At 40.0% G+C, this 20,006-nt stretch overlaps 1 protein-coding gene across 1 annotated transcript; it reads right to left on the bottom strand.

The window, feature by feature from the left end:
* Positions 1-493: 493 nt before the first annotated feature.
* LOC128789628 (MARVEL domain-containing protein 3-like) lies at positions 494-19,502 on the bottom strand. Its single transcript, XM_053945780.1, has 4 exons — positions 19,432-19,502; positions 19,097-19,252; positions 15,583-15,740; positions 494-2,204 (listed from the first exon to the last, which is right to left on the bottom strand). Exons 1-4 carry the CDS (start codon positions 19,437-19,439, stop codon positions 1,504-1,506), a joined length of 1,023 nt encoding a protein of 340 aa, XP_053801755.1. The 5' UTR covers positions 19,440-19,502; the 3' UTR covers positions 494-1,503.
* Positions 19,503-20,006: the final 504 nt, after the last annotated feature.

The raw sequence follows: 20,006 nt of genomic DNA, 5'->3' as shown, positions 1-20,006 counted from the left end.
CGGCTTTAGCTGCATGCCAGACATCCCTGGAACAGACTTTGCAGCTGATTACAGCATACCAGAGAAGGTCTGGGCTTTGGCAAAGAGCTAGAAATCAAAGTCCTAATTTCCTGACTCTGTGACGACTGTGAGTCATTGCAAGTTTGAAAAGGCTATTCCTGTCTCTCCGTAAGCATAATAATGCTATGGAACTTGGTGTTCAAAGTGTTAAAGATATGTTTAAGGAATTATATAAATGGTACTTATATAAAGGCTCATAATCACTTCTAATCAGAACCATAATGTTTTCTTGTTTGGCCTGAAACACAATCCTTTGAGATGTGTGTGTATGTGTATACATATGTGTATGTATGAAGTATGCAGTAAATAAGCTTTACTATGGTTCAAAAAAGCCTCATCTGGGCAATGACTGTGAGCCAGACAAAACTGAAAAGAATGAAAATGGCCAGAGCTTTCCCTTGTCTCAAGCTGACAGATCTTATGCACTTGAAGAACAGCCTTTTCTTTTTCCTCATCTTTAAAGATCAGCGATCTATTTCATCTGATTCAAACAAAGGACTCTTGAAAGATGTTCTCTTAAATTTATTTTCTCAACCCTGGGGCATACAATTACTGCTGTTCACTCATGCTTTGCCTGTTTAGATATTGGAAGGATACATGTACTTTCTGTCATTGTTACAGCATTCCCAGGGCAGGCAGCATGTTCCCGATTCAGGCTCTACCCACCACTGGCTGTGGAGTCAGCAAGCCAAACCTTGTGTAGGTGCTTACAGAAACAAATGGTATCTTTACTAAGCTGATACCTGGCCAGTGTGATGCCTCTCAGGTTTTGATCTGCGCACAGTGAGATGGGAAAATGTAGTAGGAAACTGGATAAGGACCCTGAATGCTGCCTTTGACATTGAAGCTAGTTCCCCCAGCAGCATTCCTCAGGGAGCACATGATCGGCATGTGTAAACCCCCGTGACTCAAAAGATAAAATGCTTCACTAGCCCAGGCAAAAAAGGTTACAAGTGTAACTTTGGACAGGATTCAGAGAAGCACTCAGGTGTTCTTTGCTCTGTAAGCACTGTAGGATAAAGGAACAGGACACACAACAGACACAGGATCTGTTGAAAGTTGCCCATCCTAGCTGTGTATCAATTCCCTATGTCATGGGAGAGGGAAAGGAAGCTGTTGTTAGCCCAAGTTTGGAAGCAACACAGTTGTAACCTGTTAAAAGCCCACTGCTCTTTGGATTTGCTGTGTGCAGGATGAAAACATTAAAATGAAACTCATTTTAGAGGCAGGAGTCCAGCTTGAGAAACCAGTGCAAAAATCCTTATTAAAACAGTCACTCAATGCCGATTTTATTACATCGTGTTGTAGCAGTATGGTTACAATCGGTGATTCAATACACACTTCAGCACCTTGTAGGAAAATACACCGTGGGCTGGCTGCCTGTTTGCGAGTGTCCATCCTTTGCTGAATCCTCAGCTCTCTGGCCCAGTCCCAGAGCTGATTTCACACTAACGTGGCGAGAGCCTGGACGTTGTGGGAGCTTTCAGAGGTCCTGTGCACAGCGTGGTGTTTTCTGACACTTCTGTCTCTAACACTGCCCTCAGGGCTGTGCTGAGCCTTGGCTGCATGGCTCTGGAAGGCCCGCACGGTGCGGATAGCAAGGATGCAGAGCACAAAGCTGGCAAAGTACAGGCAGGAAGCGGCGACCCCGAAGAGGCCGACGGCCGCGTCGCCGCCCTGGACGTCGCAGTTCATGGAGGTGTAGCCACGGCGCGCGTAGAGCCGCTCGCGCCTCCTGCACACCTCAGTGGCGTTCACCTGCCTGACGAAGTGCAGGTAGAGCCCCACGGCCGCCAGGTACGCCAGGCCAGCCAGCAGGCTGAAGGCACATTCGCCTACCAGCAGCCCTGTCCGGAGCTGCTGGATGGGTTTTGCCCCCACGACGAGGAAGACGAGGGTGAGCGTGGCCGCTGTTAAGCTGAAGGCCACTCCGCCGTACACGCAAGGGGCTCTCATCTGGGTGAACTGCATGTCCAGCTCCCTCACCTCCTGCAGCTCTGTGCCCTCAAAGGGGCTGTAGGCCCAATTCAGGTTAAAGGATCCTAAGCCTCCGAGGGACGTGAAGCCTGCGACGGAGGCTTGGGAAGCGCCCACACAAATCAGCACCAGGAGGTTAACCGTGATTTCCACAAACTTCAAAATGCCTGGAAGGAGCAGAAAGATGGGAATAGGTGTCAAAAGCACATCTTGTGCAAACTGTGGGTGACAGAAGTACACCAAAACCATAGATAGAGAGTACTAATACTGAGATATTCTTCTTGGCTACAGCTACAGAAAAACACTTGGAAAAAAAAAAAAAAAGAGAAGCCTGAACTCTCATGGGTACATTTTGGAGGCTGGGCAAATTACTTTTTTTAATTTGTCAGTGTACTTGATAGATGGATCTTCATGCAGTGAAAAAAATCCATAAAAATTTTACAGTGCTTGTGTTACTGCCAAGGCAAGCGCACAGTGATTATATTTTGGCCTGTAACTACTTGGCATAAACACACTGAGCAAGAAATATCCAGTATGAACAAAATGCTGAGGTTGAAGCTGACAAAAACCTAGAAGCTTCTAACAGCTTGAAAAATCATGCAAGTTATTTCGGTCCTCCAAAACACATTTACAACTTTAACTTAGACCTTTTTTTTTTCTGTGAAGGTATTTGTTAATTTAAACTTACTATCTAACCAGATGCAACTTGCACTTTATCTCCTTCAGCAACAAAAATCCCTCATAACTCTGGGGTTTCTGATTGCCCCCCCCCCCACCCAAAAAAAACCAAAAATGTATGCAGAAATAAATTAAGTGAATTTGATACTTGGTCATATGCATTCTACACCCTGACCTTCAGAAGACAGCCTTAAACTTCTGAGTTGACTCTTCACTTTTTCTTATGTTATGCTACTAGTAATAGTAACCAAGTATTTTTAAGGGAAAAAGTACAAACACCCAGAACCGAAAAGGGGAGAAATTACTTGTTTTTGTGGTAGCTGCCTCTCAGGAAGCTGCCTCATGTTTGATAAATCTGATTATTCTGTGACAGCTCACTAGGGGTCAGACTAAGATTAGTGAACACGACGGATGTTGCAGTGTAGCACAGCTACAGTTGCCTACTGGGGAAATGAAAACCCTTAGCGTGTCACGCGTGTTGCTCCAAAGTTCTGAAGTTAATTACAGAATTGTAAATCTTATTATTCCATTGCTGTCTGACAGCCAAGAATGTAAGATGCTTGACACAGTGGTCCTATATTTGTCTTTCAAGTGGGGCTGGATCTGTGATTTACACACAGACTTTCATTTTATGCTGCTAGCACTGATCCACATGGCATTTCCCTCTTGAGCAATGGCTCAGTTGTTGTCAAGGCTGTATGGGTTTGAAAAGGAAGGGCTGAAGCAGGAACACAAGGGAATTAAACAAATTCCTCTCTTGTGTTGCCAGGTGCTTCTAACCAAAGAAAGCTAGTGACAGCCACAATGAAGGATTATCAGATATTCCCATTCTGCCCCTTCTTATTCTGTCTACAGAGGGCTAAGGTAATGAATCCTTTCCTGCTGCCACTTGCTCTGCACAGGAAGGTAGTGGTAGAGCACACAAAATTGTTCCCCTTGTTCAAGAGGAACCAAGTGAGCAGTTCTGTGTATGTGTTCTTCAGAGGTGATGCTGATTTCTGCATGACAGTGTGCCTTTTCTTTGACCCTTCTGCACAACCATTTCTGTGAAGCAGGGCAATACCTGTGCTAGTTACCAAATTTCTTCAGGAGGCTTCAAGTACTTCAAAGGAGGTATTTGTGGAGCTAAACGTAGAGAGAAATTTAATTTTTGGCCCTGGAGTTAGGATTTGGAACTTCTTGTACCAAATTCAAATAATGCAGCCAAAAGACTCGTCATTTTTAATAGGTAAAGAGTCATCACTTTACTAAGACTGTTCATAGTATTTTGAAAGAATAGTAGCTGTGCAGAACATTAACTGGAACTCAATCAGGTGGTTTTTTTTGGTTTTTTTTTTTTTTTTTTTTTTGTCTGCTCAGTTGAGTTGTACATTATACCTTCCAAATACAGGGAGTCAACTTAGATCTTCAGGGCCCTTAGACAGTGTGACAGTGTTGGATGTAGAAGGGCACTTCCCTTTTTAAAGGCTGACTGTTGATTTAATAGATGCTCAAGCAGAAAACAGTTCTTACAAGTCTACATGGAGGAAAGACCATTTGATTAAGGGAAACATAAATTTTGCTTGGCTACTTGGTAGTTGGGAATTCATGATCAGTCAGCTGCTGACTTCAGAATTTCCTTTTCACCTATGTGTACTGAGGCCCCCTGACCTGCCGAGCACCAACTTTTCCTCTACATCACCTTGCTGAGCTTTGGAAAAGGCAATTTTCTGTTCTCAAAGTAGTCACTGCATGCTGCTAACCTCCCCACATTTATAACTGACCCCAATCCTCAATGACGCTGCTCAAAACTTTCTATGTGTTCACAAACATTCTGTATGCTACCCCTTAACTTTGCTGAGCTGACTGATAATGGGACGACAAATGTGATCAGTGCAGGTCTACTGTATTTTTAACCACAGCAGTAGATGCTTTAAAGGCATGCCTGAAAAATTTCCTTCGACAGGGCTTTCAGGTTGGACAGGTTTTGTATGTACCTGCACAGTTGTGATACATGCCTGCTGTAGAATTGATTAGAGTGACTAAACAATGGAGAGAGGTTCAGCAGCAGTTACTTCACTAATCACTTGTATCATTCGGATTAACTTGGATTTTTTTAAAAGAAAGTGCAAGAACAAAGCCTCCTGTATTAAAGACAATTTTAAAATGATAAGCAGTATGTCGAATGAATTACAGGTCTATGATGACAGGCAGCTGGGTTTATGAACATAGCAGACAATTAGTGGAAATGCCTAAGACCTTGTATAATCATCAGGGCTTTGATGGAAATATTAAGCCTTAAAGTATGTTCCAACCCAGGAACCCCAAAAGCCTTTTGCAGCCTTAATCTGTGATAGTTACGAGCTGATACAAAATCCTACTAGTATAAACAGGATAGAGACAGATTTCAGAAGTAAGGAATAAAAGGATAGGTAAGTTTTGAATCTTAGCTCTGCCAAGGTATGGTCACGTACATCCTAGCAGTGACCTGTGTCAAGCAGTGTGCTACTGGTGGAAACAATTGAGTTACAAGCCACACTTCTGAGTCTGTGCTGCCACTTCTGCTTTCACAGGCCAGTTAGCCATGTCATCCTGGAGTTATACCTGCAGAAACCAAAAGGTCTTCCTATAGGGAAGTTGCTTATCTCTACAGTAATTCCTTAATCCCATGCAACAATGAATGCATTGCAAGATTTAAGTGTAAAATAACCAAAAGTCTAAACAGCTCAGAATTCTATTATTTTAGGTTTTTTTTTCCTTTCTCACATTCAACATCTTTGGATTTACCTAAAATGATATTCATTTGTATTAAAATCAGCACATTTGTATTTATTAAAATCAGCACAGTCAACAGCTGGCTTTAGGAACTAATCCTCTCCTTACTGAATAAGTTACAGGACTCCTGTCAGGGCTCCTGGACTGCTATTTCCTTTCCTGTGTTTCTTTCCTGCACTGCTTTTCAGCAGTGAAGGTGAGGATAATGGCTGCAATCTAGAAGTGGGTGTTGCCAGAGATTTCCAGAAAATTGTTTCATTTGTTCCATAAAATCTAAATCTGCAGTGGATAGTAACGTCAATGTATCCTACTTGTTAGTTTTGCTTGAATGCAGTTGTCTTTTGCTGGGAGTACGCTTCCTGCTATATACAATAATACAGCCTTCCAATTTACACTATTTATGTACTGCTCACTTTTTCTTTCCCTTTCTTTTCCTTGCTGGGATATTTCCATGGCACCAACCCACTGAACAGTGGTTTTATCTTCTGTCAAATGGTGGGCTTGTCCATCCAGCAAAGCTGGCAGGTGGGCTGGTTAAGGGTACAGACCCACAGGCAGCTGTCTTTAACAGCTCCAACCCTTGGCTGGGCAGCCACTACTTTTCTCCCTTACCTCCACATTAGGCTCTTCTAAGAGTTGTTCAAAAAAATTAAAATAGCAGGAAACTATTTAACTCTTTTCTTTTGTGCTGCTGGTTTTGTTCTGCAACTTTAGCATCTTGAGGTGACTCACAGCATATCTGATGAGCAATCATGTTGGCATGAGTTTAGCACGGGCAGTAACAGCCAGGACCAGAGTAGGACCAAAAACTTCCCTTCTCAGATGAGGTGAGCTGTTAAATCCATGTGCTCTGCCTCATAAGACCCACTGTGGTTGAATGTGTGGTACCCAGCAACTCAGCTGTGCACTCAAGTCACGTGTCAGAAGCCCTAAAGAGGAATTTCCATCCAGGCACTGTGGCAGGACAGCTCTGATGTTCAGGTGTGGGGGTCATGGTGTGTGCATACACGTGTACATAAAGCAGAATGGTCAATTCTTGTTTGTTCCTTCGTTTCTGCAGCTGCCATGAATGAATTTGCAGGACAGACAGTTCTGGCTCTTTCTGTTGAACTCCTCTGATCCCATGAGGGCCATACAAATGGAAAAGGCCTTCAAAGTGTCTCCCTCCACTGTATCTGGGACAGGAGTCACTTTCTTCCTCTGCTGAATGCACATGGACTCCTCCTCCTGTCTCTTTTGCATCATTCCCTCCTCTCCAGTGAACACCACTGCGTACTTCCAGAATATTCTATGTTTACCACTCTCCATTTTGGCTTGCCTTCTCCCTCTGCTTCCTTTGCAGACCACATACCACTGGGACCAGCAGGACCCAGGGGCAGCCCTGGGGCTATGTGGCTGCCACCCTTGGACACCTGGATCCCAGTGACAGGGCTGGTGACACACAGGTCAGTGGTACTCATGTCATATCCCATTAGGGGTCGCTCCAGGAGAAGGGAAGAGAGGAGTTAGAAGCTACAACACACATGAAAAATCTTTCTCCAAGCCTTTTTCACTGCAAGTTGTATTTTTTTTCCCCACCCCCCATTTGGGTACCTTTCTGCTTTTCAGAGGTAATCTTTCTTATTATTTTTTTTTTACCCCTCAAAAAGAAAAAAACAAGTATTTTGAACATACATAGTGACTTACAAAAGCAGCAGTCAGTCCTGAAAAGGATCTCTAATGGAGAACATCTCTTGTCAGTGCAGGTTTGGCATTCCCCAGAGACTGAAGGCACAGCTCAATGCAGCTTTGGTCACCTCTCTGCTAAACTGAGTCGGTAGCAGGAGGAAAAAGATAAGGAGAAGGGAAGAAAATTTCAAAGTAAAGCAGGGTTTGGCTTTGCTTTTCGAAGGGGACAAAATGTGACAGAAACGGGGAGAAACCAAAACAGAGGAGGAGAACTGAACAAGGAAAAAGAAACAAAGACAACAGTTGCAAGAGATCAAAAATATAAAATCTGGATGCAAAGATGTTTTAATATCTTTCTAACAGTATTATTCCCTTTATGTAGAAAGCAAGAGCTTACTGAAACCAGTAACAAGAATTCAATCAGCTTCACTAAAGCAGAATAAGGGGAATACACAATTTTTCATAAATAAAGAAATGTCCCCCAAGTCCCCACACCACTATTATTTTTGCAAGTCTCTGTGTTCTTCAGCCAGTGGTGGGATTTAGCTTTCACTTAGTCATGCTAAAATCAGAGGCAGAAAAAAAACAACCCAACCCTAAAACACAAGAATTAGGCAATGTAACACCAACAAAATCTTGGCTTTTCAGAGGACCCAAGGGATGCACATACTCAGAGCCAAATGCATTTAAATTGCATGGAAGTGCCCAACACACTTACGCTCATTTGAGATATCCATCTTACTGGAAATCACTGAAAAAATAGTTTAAAACTGGGAAAATTAAGTGATTTATGTGCTCTAGAAAAAAAAAAAAACTTCATTATTACCTTTTAATAAGTTGTGTCTCTTTACTCAAGATAATCACTCTGTTAGGAAATCTCAAAGGATGACCAGCCTTGGTTTTAATGACTCAGAGAAGTCTTGCATTCACAGAGTGTTCAGATCCAAATGTATTATCCTGTTTTTTCTGTGTATCCTCTTCCCTTACAGAACAACTATCCCACCTGCTCTATTCTTTCTGCTTAATAACTTCCCATCCTCTAAAAAGTGCTGTCCAATTTTCACAGGAAAGGGTGGACTTAAATTGTAGAATTACTGCATCATCCTCTATCCCCATATTTTCCCACCACTGTAACACAGTTTCAACACAACCCAGCTCTTGTCTGGGAACAACAGCTATGGTTTACTTGTACCCAGTAGTTCTTTAAAGCATCACTTCTAGAATGTTCTTGATTTCTCTCCTGCTAATTGAGCATGAGTCATCTTTCCTAATTTTGGAGAGGGTGGGAAGCAAAAGATCTTGCATTAAACTGTAGCATTTGCCAGTACTGCTCTAAATATAACTGTAAAAGGCTGTATTCTATTTGTAGCACTGGTAGGTCTCTGTATGGTCACCTTGCATTCTACATTTCAGGAAATGGCCTTTTTTTATCCTCTTTTTTTAAAATGTACCAATAGTTCTTTCAAGTAGTAAACAAGTGTCTTGGTATTGAAACCAGCTCGCAGGAGTTTTTTTAAAAGGAGTTCAGAAAACAATGAAACGCTCTTGTTCCATAAGCCAATTTTCCATGGCCACTCCCTCTGTTTGAACTGAAACTGAGCTACCTTTAGAAAGTACAAAGATTGGGGTGTTATTGCTCTTTAAGTAATCATAGTCTGGCTGAAGGTGGGTCAGGTTGGAGGCACCTGTGAACCTGAGCTTCTCATTCACTTTACTAATTGTACGTTGTCACACTTGGTGAGCAACATTCCTGTCTGGGTGGATTTTTCTCCTTTAAGAGAGCTAGGATCACTTGCTCAAGAAATAGAGCTACATTCAATAGATAATCTGTCTGCTGTATCAATTGGCTTTGAGAGCCACGTTTTAAAGAGAAGAGTTTCCCTTTGTTCCCTTAATTTGGGTCAGGTGTAGGGAAGACAAACCTGGTTCTCTTAGAGGAAAGACAGTGTAACTCTTCTGTAATGGCACTGAGCAAACCTAACTAAGATTTGCCAGTATGAGAAACATGGACTGGAGTCTAACACACACCTAACAGCAACTTTGCCAGTATCTTCCCCTGCCAACTTCAGTGAGTCTTACTGCAGTCCTCGCTTCTCTAAAACAATTGTGTACATGTTAGCACAATGCCAAAAAGGTGGATGAAAATAATTTCATATGAAAATGTGGGCAGAGTGAAGTCCCGTGTGTTGGCAAGGCAACAGTTTGCTAAAGGTAGGATTTGGCATCTGCAAGTAGTGTAGCTCCCCTGAGTGTTTTTATAGAGCCAACTGCTCAAGGCTGTTTGTATTTCACAGTAAAGAGAACTGAGCTCCAAATGAAATACTTTAACATCAGAAGAGGAAGGAAGGTTACCTGCAGCTCTGCTGCTGTATCTTGTTACTCTGCTACTTTAATTAAGCATTTTGAATAACTGGGATTATTTTAATCTGTATAGCTCTGTCCAATTCCCACTATTAATATCGTCTGTCTTCACAATTACAAGATTAAAAAACTTGATTGCAATTTCAGCCTGTTAGTCACACTGTATTTAAAATATACTTTGTAACAGATAGAAGGGGAAGCTGCCTAATTACAATGAGACTATAGGGGACCCTAGAGCTCCCTTCTTTGGCAGAAATACATGGAAATTAACTGCCACAGGAACAGTGCACAGCAGCTTTGGGCACAATCTAAAAGAACTATGCACGGCACACTGTGGGGGCAAAATGTGAAGATGGTGACTACAAAACACAACACTTTCTCATCTAATCCTGTTGGGTGTCCCCACAGGAATGTAGGTGTCCTGCATTGCCAAAAAGATGCAACGTGCTGCTGAATGTACTTGTTAAATGCTTGTTTTCACACACAGAGTTACCTGCGCTATGCACATTTAATGACCCTTCAGTGTTTTTGAATGTGCATACCTGAAGCTATAGGAGATTTTTTTTACTTCAGTCCAATGCCTCTTGCAGACCACTATTCTCCCCCAGCATCTCTGCAGCACTGAAAGGGATACAGGTCCTCTGCAAAATGTTTTCTCCCCTCCTGCTCCCATGTCTGACTCCAAGAGGAGCAGTATCACAACATAACACAGCAAAGAAACAACAGCAGCATTATGGCTGAGAACAATGGCAGAACTCAAATCGAGTTTCTATTAGTGTGAACCCTGTGTCTTGGCTAACTTTTCATCTCTGTGTTTTTTCTAGTCTATGAGTATTTCCCAGCATGCATAGCTATAGGGGAAAAAAAGACTGTGTTTTGTAAAAACAAAAGCTTATAGATGTTTACATTTGAATTAATGCTGGCTTGTTAGTGCATGAATGTATCCTGGAGAAAGTCATTGTTACTCCCTAATTCTATTTCCTCCTCCAAATAAATTCAGTTTGATATTTCCTCCTGGCTATGCTTGAAATTGGAGACTTTTCATGTTGTTACAAACCATAATGCTGTCTTCTTCTGAGAGGAAATTGCTCTGAAGGTTTTAACAATTGTGGATGTTAGAATGTAGGCTAAAGCCATGATTGTTTGGAAGTGCCTACAATATGCTTAAGAAATCTAACACTATTCAAGGAGCAAAGCTGTATTCATAGCAGCAAAGAACAGGGATTCAATTATACTTGCTCCCTCACAAACTGTTTCATAACCTTTTCAGTGTTGTCTGCCTTAAAGGACAAATGGGTAGAAAAATTAAAAAAAAAATATTATTTGCTCAGGAATCATGACCAATTCTATAGAAGGCAAAAAACCAAATAATTTTCTAAGTCACATACTGACCAAAGATGGCAGAAACTTAAGTTTACCTTCACTGTTTAAGCAAAACTATAGGAGGCATTATCCAAGAATTGCATTGCTCCACCTCTTTCACACCAATATACATAATAAAAAGAAAATTAAAAGTTTTCAAGGTCAAGTGACCAAATATCTGAGACCAATTTATGATCAGCAATTCACTCTTGGGTTCAACTCAGATTTTCCTCTCACTGAGGTGAAGGATGGCAGCCAGCCTTGAACACTTTTTTTCATTCCATCTGCTAAACAAAAGCACTGAATCTGGTTATATTTTAAATATATCTAAGGGGGTTATTTGAAAGGCAAAATGATTACTAATTTAGGTTTTCTACATAGAAGAGAGAACTACAGAAATTTTATGTGCACTGTGAAAAGCAAATTGAATGCTTCCTTCTGACAGAATTTCAGCCTTAAGAATCCCCAGGTCAAAAAACTCTTGTTGTTTTCAACATGTGCTGCATTAAATGGCATGTGTAATATATCACATGTAAGCAGTAAGAAATGGCCATTGCAAGGAGCAGTTCCTTAATGAAAGGTTTATCTTTATCACAAAGAGTTTATTTCAAATTTCCATAAATTATCTAGTGCATCTAGGCAGTTTGACACCAGTCTATAAGCTGTTCTCGCAATCTCCTTCACTACTGTAGAAACAGACAGTTTCTACTGCTTTTTGATCTGTAATCTGCAGGCCCACAAGTGTAGCTTTCCTATGTAAAATTATCAAAATATAGAAACTAGACATAAAGACAGCATAGCAGGGAATAGTCAAGAGTTTGTTACAGGGAAGTCACTTAAAAGAATCAGCAGATATATGAAGAAAGGTAGTGCTCTTAAGTGATACAAGTGACAAGTGAGATAATCATTTCACTGGTTGGCAGTGGCTAAAGAATAATAAAAAGGAAACAGCCTGTTTTCAGGCAACTAGAGTTAAGGGAGTAATCTCTGGTTTGTGTTGCCTGTCACCAGTATGTCCATGTTGGCAGTGCAGTGGGAAGGGATTTGCAGAGTCAGGTGAAGTTGAAGACACAGGGGCTACAGGACAGGCATTTTCTGGAGAGGAGTACTTAATTTTGGCTCTAGTTTGGTCCAGAGTGCAGAGTGTCTGCTAGTAGTTACAGCTCACCTTTTCATTTAGTTTTATCAAAAAAAAAATACAGTTGTGCACCCTGGGTCTGCTCTGCAATATGGCCCAAAGACCTGTAAGTGGAGGTTCCAAGCATATTCAGCTCAAAACTACATACCAAAATACTATGGTAGATGCACAGACTGATGAATTGAAAAGATTGAAAACTGAGATGGTGAAGTCTGCTTTAATAATAATAATCATAGGACTTTCTTCATGCTTGCCAACAGTAAAATTGGTAGGCTGCTAAGAGCTCAAGCTTTGAATGAGAAATTAATGAAATCAATGTTCAATAAGCAACCTCCACCTCATGGTTGTACAGAAATACCCACAAACACCGATGCCCCTGTGGACAGAACCTGCAGATGGGTTCTAAGCCAGACATTCCCATTTCAGGTAGCTTTCTTTGAAGACATCAGCTCCATGTTCACTGATAGTCAAACACCACACAACAGGCAGGAAGCATTAGAACAGGATTACAGAACCAGAGCCTTAGGCAGATGTCTGATTCTTTTGGGAATTTATCTGGAATTTTTACTGCATTTCTAGTCAGTCTATCTCAAAAAGGTGTGGCAGAACTGGAAAAGGTATAGACTGGAAAACTGACGAAAACTGGCTATTGTTCAATCTGTGAAGAAGCAATAGGGGCACAGGGAAAAAGGGAAGACTTTACTCTAAAACCATAAATCTCATAGAGAAGCTGAATATATGAGATTATCACTACATATTTAGAATACCATCAGAATCAGAAACACCTTCTTTAAAACATTTTAAGGAATGAAACAGTAGTACTTCAAGTGAAACTCTGGAACTCCTTATCTTAAGGTAATGTGAAGGTCAAACATTTAAAAAAGCGATTCAGCAGAGAATTAAACAAACTTCATAGGTCTGTAAAGAGGTATTAAACACAACAGATGTGAGTGCAGTCTTCCAATTCAGGAAATTCCACCAATCCAAAGTCTGGAGTCTATTCCAGAAGACAGCTTACTCTCTACTGGTCCAAACTTTGATGGTCCTCCTAGTTTGTACTTTAGTACATTTTTTGGGAGAAGGAGCGATGAAGTGCCTCGTATGATCCAGCACTGCTATCCATGTGATCCCACCTGAATGGCTTTGAATAGGTATCCCTCATATAATGTTTTAACAGACTTTTTTTTCCCCTTCTGTTTTCAAGATGAAAGGATTAAAAAAGAGCAGAATGTTTTGAAGTTTCTTAGATGGTATCAAATGTTCCTACCAGCAAAAGGGGTCAGTATTAGGTTTTTTTCCCCACTATATTTGGGCTGGGTTTATTGTCCTAATGTGGTTGTAGGGGAAAAAAAAAAAAGGGGGCAGGGAATAGAGAGGTACGGGGGGAATAACAAAGACAGGAGAAATGAGGTCCTAAAGCCCTAAGCTGTTTAAAGGATCCCTAAAAAACCCAGCTGCTTATTTCTCAAATTCAGCTTTAGTTTTTTGGTATATAGCTGGTAAAAAACATGGATGAAGGGGGAACTATTTGGGTGAAGCAAATACTATTCAGAGCTCTGGTTTTATAGAATTCCTCTCTAGTTTGCTAAACTGCTTCAGCAGTTTGCTAAACTGCTCAAAATGCATAAAGAACATAACCTAGGTGTGCTAGGCAAAAGATAAAAGCCCTAAAGCTCAACAACTTAGTGGACTGTCAGAAACTAAGGTTCACATTTCAGTTGTTGCTTTGGAAAAGACTGTTTCATCACTTAATTTCCCAGCCTTGTTTGAGTCTCGTTTGTTTTAAAATTTTGGTGATTGGGAAGGGGGAATTTCACCAGAGTGCTGACAAATCATTGGCAAAAGAAGGAGATGGTTAATATGTATTTGCAGGAACTTTTCATGCTCTAAAGTGTTGCAACTCCCATGTACTGACTTCTTAGTAAACAATTCATGTAGCGCATCTACCATAACTGCAGGGAATACGGAATTCAGCAATCAATTCTGCAGTTCTAGTAAAGTCTGCTAAATCTTGGTACTTCCAAAAACAAAACAGGATATTAACTTTCTCATAATCTTATCAACCTTCAATATATTTTCATTTTTGAAATAATGTTGCTAATAAAAGGGTTCATTTTCTGCATGATCTCTTTTCCCTCCTCCACTGCAAGCTCAGACATGAAATTTTTGGACAACACTGAGCAATATCTGGGGGAGGGGTGGGAGTAAAATCATCACTGTCAACTGATGTATCCAAAACCAGGATATTTTAAAAATTTTAATGATATTTAATGCACTGAAATAATGAAAAGCAAATGCAGGAAAAAAAAAAAACAAAACAGATATTCACATTAAGCTATCCATAAGTCAAAGCAACCAGTGAAAACTGGAAACTAAAACTAACCTGCCACTCCATTTTTCTAAAGCTCTGATAAAATAGGGCATGGAGTTTTCTGCAGCTTTTCAGATAAATTAAAATAATTCAATATGCTTAAAGAAGAAACTGATGATACAATGTTATCATGGTTAAAAATATCATATGGCTCCATGTCATTAAAACTTTACAAATGGTTGCAGTTACATATGAAGATGAAAAACAAACTGCATACTAATATACAGAACATATTTTTAAGACAAAATAGTTCATCTCACTCCTAAAATTGTTCACATATTCACATAGACAAATATTAAGAGCAAATTGATTGTGCTACTTAATTTCCTAATGGAGTGAAGAAATAATCTAACATTATGTGCTTTAATTTACTTCTAACAGCTAATCTCTTCAGTTTTCTCTCTACTGGAGGGCACTGAAAGTCTATTTATAGACATCAGCCAAAGACTTTGCACCTAGCTGCAAGTTCAACTCAGACTGCAGTGGAGCTTTCCTACAGACAAGGTGAGAATGATCAGTGACCTGAAAGAGGGAAAACTTTCAAGGGGTAATGAATATTTTAACAACTACTTTTTTTCAGTTTACAGGAATGAGTTTACTAAGGCTGATTTCCTCCCACATTAAGACTCATTTCTGTCTTTGTTGCAGTTGTTTTCTACCTAAGAAAAACCCAAGTTATTTCTCCAAAACTGTTTTATTGGATTCATGTCCAGAAAAAAATTTTGTCTCCCGCAATGATGCTTTATAAAGATGTATGAGTGATAACTGGGGTAAATCCAGAATTGATAAAAAGCATGAGAAGAAAGATTGGGAAATAAACTAGTATAAAACCTTCAACAGCCATCTCTAAATTGCTCACAGATGCAAATGTCTATTTTATTCCTAAATCCCAAAGGCTAACTCTTGTTGCACTGAGTGACTGATTACACACATGACCCACTCTGATGCTCTAGATGCACATTCCAGAGATGTATTTTCAAGTATCTAAATATCTGTATAAATATTGCCTTTAGATGTCTAAAATTAATTCATTAACTCTCTCAGTCCCTTGTGGACTTTTTTTTTTTGTAGGGTTTCTTTTTTTCCTTTTGTTTTCTTTTGTTTTAATATTCTTCTAGCTTTACTTTGTTGTGCTTCTAAACACAGAAACCAAATCCAAGAGAAGTCCTTGGAAGGAGAAGGGTGGATGGCAGGCAATAAGAGTATCACATACCTCTTGTTGTGCATACCTTTGAACACTTCATTGAGAAGCTTTCCTTGGGAGGATAAAACTCTGGTGGTGGGCCAAAATACTCCTGTGCTGCTCCTGAGGTTTTAGAGTAAGGGTCTGAGCAAACAGAAGTCCTTGAGTGCTGGCCACCTCGGATGTCTCTACAATGGAGTAAACGACTGATGGTTATTCATTAGGTCATACTCTCTCCTGAACACTAGAACATGAGAAATTATCAGATGCTCCTCTTAGTGGAAGCAACTAGCTTGCTTCACAGGCATCTGACCTTTTTTGCTTACTTGTTTTGAAAGCAAATAATCCAAAAGCAAATAATCTAAAATCTTGCATAAATGCATGTTCACAAGGATATTTGCATTCAATGGTCCTTATTTTGGAAAATAGTATACTCACTGGGTAGGCTGGCTGAACTGTTTAGCTTACTGGCAAAAGGTAATAACAGGAAATAACAGCTTTTTCATGAAAACCAAACAATTTAGCTAGTCCATAGCATGCCAGATAATAGAAATGAGAGAGACTTTGGCATAATAAATGTGCAAAGTAGCACAACTATTTAATGGGTGTTCGTACTTCCAACTAGTGTCTCTCACAAAAGATGTCTTTTAAAAGAATAAAAGCTATTAAAATAAACAGATAAGGATTTTAAACTAGGGAAAAATAGCCTATTCAAATTTTTGAGGTCCTTGAAGATATTTGAAGAAGAATCTAATATCAACCCTCCTTCCCAAAAAGATCAGTTTCTCCTGTCTCCAACTAGTCTCTCCATTGATACAATGGTCCAGTTTTCTGCAATGACATACAGCTCCATATCTGAAGCCTGATGATTTTTAAAGTTGGTGAGATTTCAATTATTTTATAGAAAAATTGCAATTTTCCCTTTAAAATGACCTAACATTCAAGTTAAAAGAAACACTGGCTGCAAATTGTTTGTGTTTGGTCTAATAGAAATTTTTTCTCTCATTTGAAGAAGAATTGGAGCTTGCCTTTTTCAAGGTACAGCTGGATGAGTTTGTTATTACAGGGCATTTTAAGTCTCATTTAGCATTATTATTTTTAAAAGTCTTCTTTGTATTCCTTTTTTATCTTGAATTTCTTATCCACAGATCAGCATTTTCAACTGTAGTTTTATTTCCTAGTATCACTGCACTTCACTAAAGTTTATCTTCATCCAATTCCAGACTCAATATTATCTCGTTCATCCACATTAAATCATGTTCTTTGTAGTTCTTACATTTTAATTAAGACATTCAATAACAAGACCAATGCTAACTTCTCCGTGTTTAGCTGCCAACAGCTCTATTTGGCTAAAACATTTCTGATTTTTCTGACCTCTGTCCTGTGTCTTGTGCAACTACCAAAGCATCCTGTGCAGCTGTGTCACATAAATTAAATAAGCTGTGTGATTTATAAGACTTCCAGTAACTTGAAAGCAATCCCTTTGGTACTTCTGATGCAGCTGCTTCTCTCTATTGTTTCCTGTTACTTGCCAGAAAACAAAACAAGACAAAAAATCAAACCAAACCCCCCCAGTGTTCAGCAGCAGAGTACATTTAGGAAAAAAAAAAAAACAACCTTTTTTTAGATGCCTTTTTTACTCACTATGGCCTGTTCTGGCCAGCTTTGCTGCTGTTTTCCTTGAGGATTTTGCCATTCTAGGTAATTCTCCTCAGCACTGGGAGGAAGGTTGCTGTAGGAGTTTCATTTCAGACAGAAATGCATTTGGAAGGAGAAACACTCTGGCTAGAAAGTCTAGTTCATCAGGGATGAAAGTATTAGGCACCCAAAGTACAGCTTCCATGAAATTCTTCCCATGTATTTCATTATAGCATCTGTTGGTCTTCAGATCAATCAGCCAAAGTTTTCACCAAAACCCATGAGGACACCATGAGAACCAAGCAGAGGAAATGCTGTAAGGTTAAGCCAAACTCCTTCAAAACAACTGACAGAAAAGTTTCTCAATCAGTTTTAGTGGGGTCTGATGGCCCCCAGATGCTTGACTTGACTCTAAGAATTATCTTCATGGCTGTTACAGATTTGCAACTGCAGCTTCCCTTCCTCTAATCCCTGATGGATACAGGGATGTCTGTGAACTTTTACAGTCCATCCATCAATTTTCAATCTACGAGTCCAAACATATAAAACTAACAGCAAAACCAAAAAATCCAGAGAAGCGCTTTATTAAAAAGTGGTGATTTAATTTATTGCTAGCCTTTCACACATTGCTTATATTATGCTATACATGAAAGAAAAAAAAAAAAGCCTACATCAAACCTGCAACCCTTTTGTTTTTTCCTTTTTCTCTCCGCTTTGCTATTAATGCGTTACTGGCATTAGCTGCTCTCACTTCTAATATGTTCAAGATAATTTAACTATATTGCCTGCCAATCTCTGCTTTTGCTAAGGATAGGCATTCAGCCTCTGAGGATGATTCTTAGACTGGTCTTTGTTCTGATTTTTCTTCAATTTTTCATAATTTAAGAGAGAGAGAAAAAAAATCATTAGCTATTTTCACTATGCAATAGTTTTAGTGCTATCCAAGTGTTTTATACGTAGCCATAAGTATTACTTGTAGTCCACGCAGTGCTCTTCTCTGCTCCTTTTATTGTTATCCTGTTTTCCTTACTAAAATGCATATTATCAGGGAGTACTTCAGTATTTCAGCTTTTCCATTATATTTATCTCCTCTCCCTGTTTGCCTTTATTCTTAAATTCCCCTACAATCACGTCCCCAGAGACTGAATGGCAGAGATGAACACTCTGCCACCATGGCCAATTTGCCACGTTTAGATCTACAAACCTCTCTCCTACAGTGCAGCCACGCCCTGGCATGACCTAAAAGGAAAACAGCCTAAACTCACGTCTAGCGTGCTGCAGCCAGGCCAGGCTGGAAGGAGAAGTGCAATATCCTAAGAGTTTATTTGGCACTGGAAACCCATTAGTTGATCTGTTCATTGTGGTGGTAGGGGCTGACCCACTCTCAAGCGCTGCCAACAGCCTTGGACACTTCAAGAAACACTCATCTATTGACAGCGACTACTGGAAGTAATTTTATTTCAGATTAACAGGAACATGTTCACAGCAACTTGAGAGCTTACAAAGTCCCCATGCTGGGCTCGGTCATGTAACATTCTTATTTAAGCAGTGCATATTTGGCGAGCCACAGCTTGCCGTCACCCGCTGACCAATGTCTTCAGGAACTGTTCTAAGACTCATAGCCACATTTCACCTACTTGTCACCCAACCTGATTCAGATCATCCCAGGAAATTCACGACTCTGCCTGTGTTATCTATCTTTCTGTCCTGTCTCCAGCTCAAAACAAAGAAAAAAGGTTAAATGTCTAAGTGTAAAATAGCTCCCTTCCAAATGCAGTATGCTCATGCTTTCACAGCTAAGTAAAAGCTTTCTTTACTATTGTAAATTAAGCCTATTTAAAAGCAGAGAGAAGGCAGACATTATAGACCTACTGTGATCTATTTCTCTGAGGAGATAAAGACATACCTTGCATTGTATGGGTATGCTTTTCTTGCTCTTCTATCTTCCTTGTATCTATCAGATCTATGGTTCTCATGGTACCCGTATTGCTTATCTTGGTATCGACTCCCAGCATGAGACATCTTGTTTCTCAGATGTATTCTCTCCTTAGAAAATAACTTCCTGAGCCAGAGAAATAAAACCAGTTCATTTTATTGCTCCACTTAAAAGTTATTCATTGACCAGCACTCACTTCCATTAAATGCTGATTCAAAATTACCACAGACTTCTTTAAAAGGTGAAGGAAGTAAAACCCTTTAAACGATAAGGTAACTTCATTAAAGCAGGAAATTTTTCTTTACCTTTTCATCAAGTAAATGCAGTGTTTCTGTACCTGACATTTATTGCATTTATCTCATTTACTAGGTCTGCTCTGATTCTTCTGTCTTTGCTGCCGGAGCAAGGAATCGTGTCCACCAACAACTCAATCTTGTCTTTTGCAATGCTGTGTCTCAGGTAAAGCATTAAGCCCAGCAAGTGCCAGGGCACTGCATGAGTGTGCGCACAGCTGCCACTGGCACAGGGAAGTCTGGAAGAGCAGGCTGTGACCTTTGTCCTGGGAGCTTCTAAGAGGAGGGCACCCGTGGATGTAAACAATCACTACCAAACATTGCCTATGATTTACATAAACATTACGTACAGGCAAAGCACTGCAGGGCTGAAAGTAAGCTGGCAAGAAGCTATACCCTGATAATTCCATATTAAATACAACCAATTTGATATTTGCTGAAAGTGTCTTTACCTTTTCAAGTGCGATACGATTAAGCCCAAACATGTAAAATAGGAAAATAGACTTCAAACACCTGAGCAATCTTTAGACTCATTTGCCTTCATCACAGCCCTTTAACATCCCTGCAGAAATGTCTGCTGTGGGTTT

The sequence above is a fragment of the Vidua chalybeata genome, chromosome 1, assembly GCF_026979565.1.
Source record: "Vidua chalybeata isolate OUT-0048 chromosome 1, bVidCha1 merged haplotype, whole genome shotgun sequence".
Lineage (NCBI taxonomy): Eukaryota > Metazoa > Chordata > Aves > Passeriformes > Viduidae > Vidua > Vidua chalybeata.
The sequence above is the reverse complement of the archived record's forward strand: the minus strand, read 5'-3'. Positions and strand labels throughout refer to the sequence as shown.

Excerpts from the sequence above, each read along its gene's own strand:
- LOC128789628 (XM_053945780.1), bottom strand. Across the intron at positions 15,741-19,096 it reads GCATACCCATACAATGCAAG|AGACATCCGAGGTGGCCAGC; the intron begins GTATGTCTTTAT and ends ACTCCATTGTAG. Across the intron at positions 2,205-15,582 it reads AAAGGTATGCACAACAAGAG|GCATTTTGAAGTTTGTGGAA; the intron begins GTATGTGATACT and ends TGCTCCTTCCAG.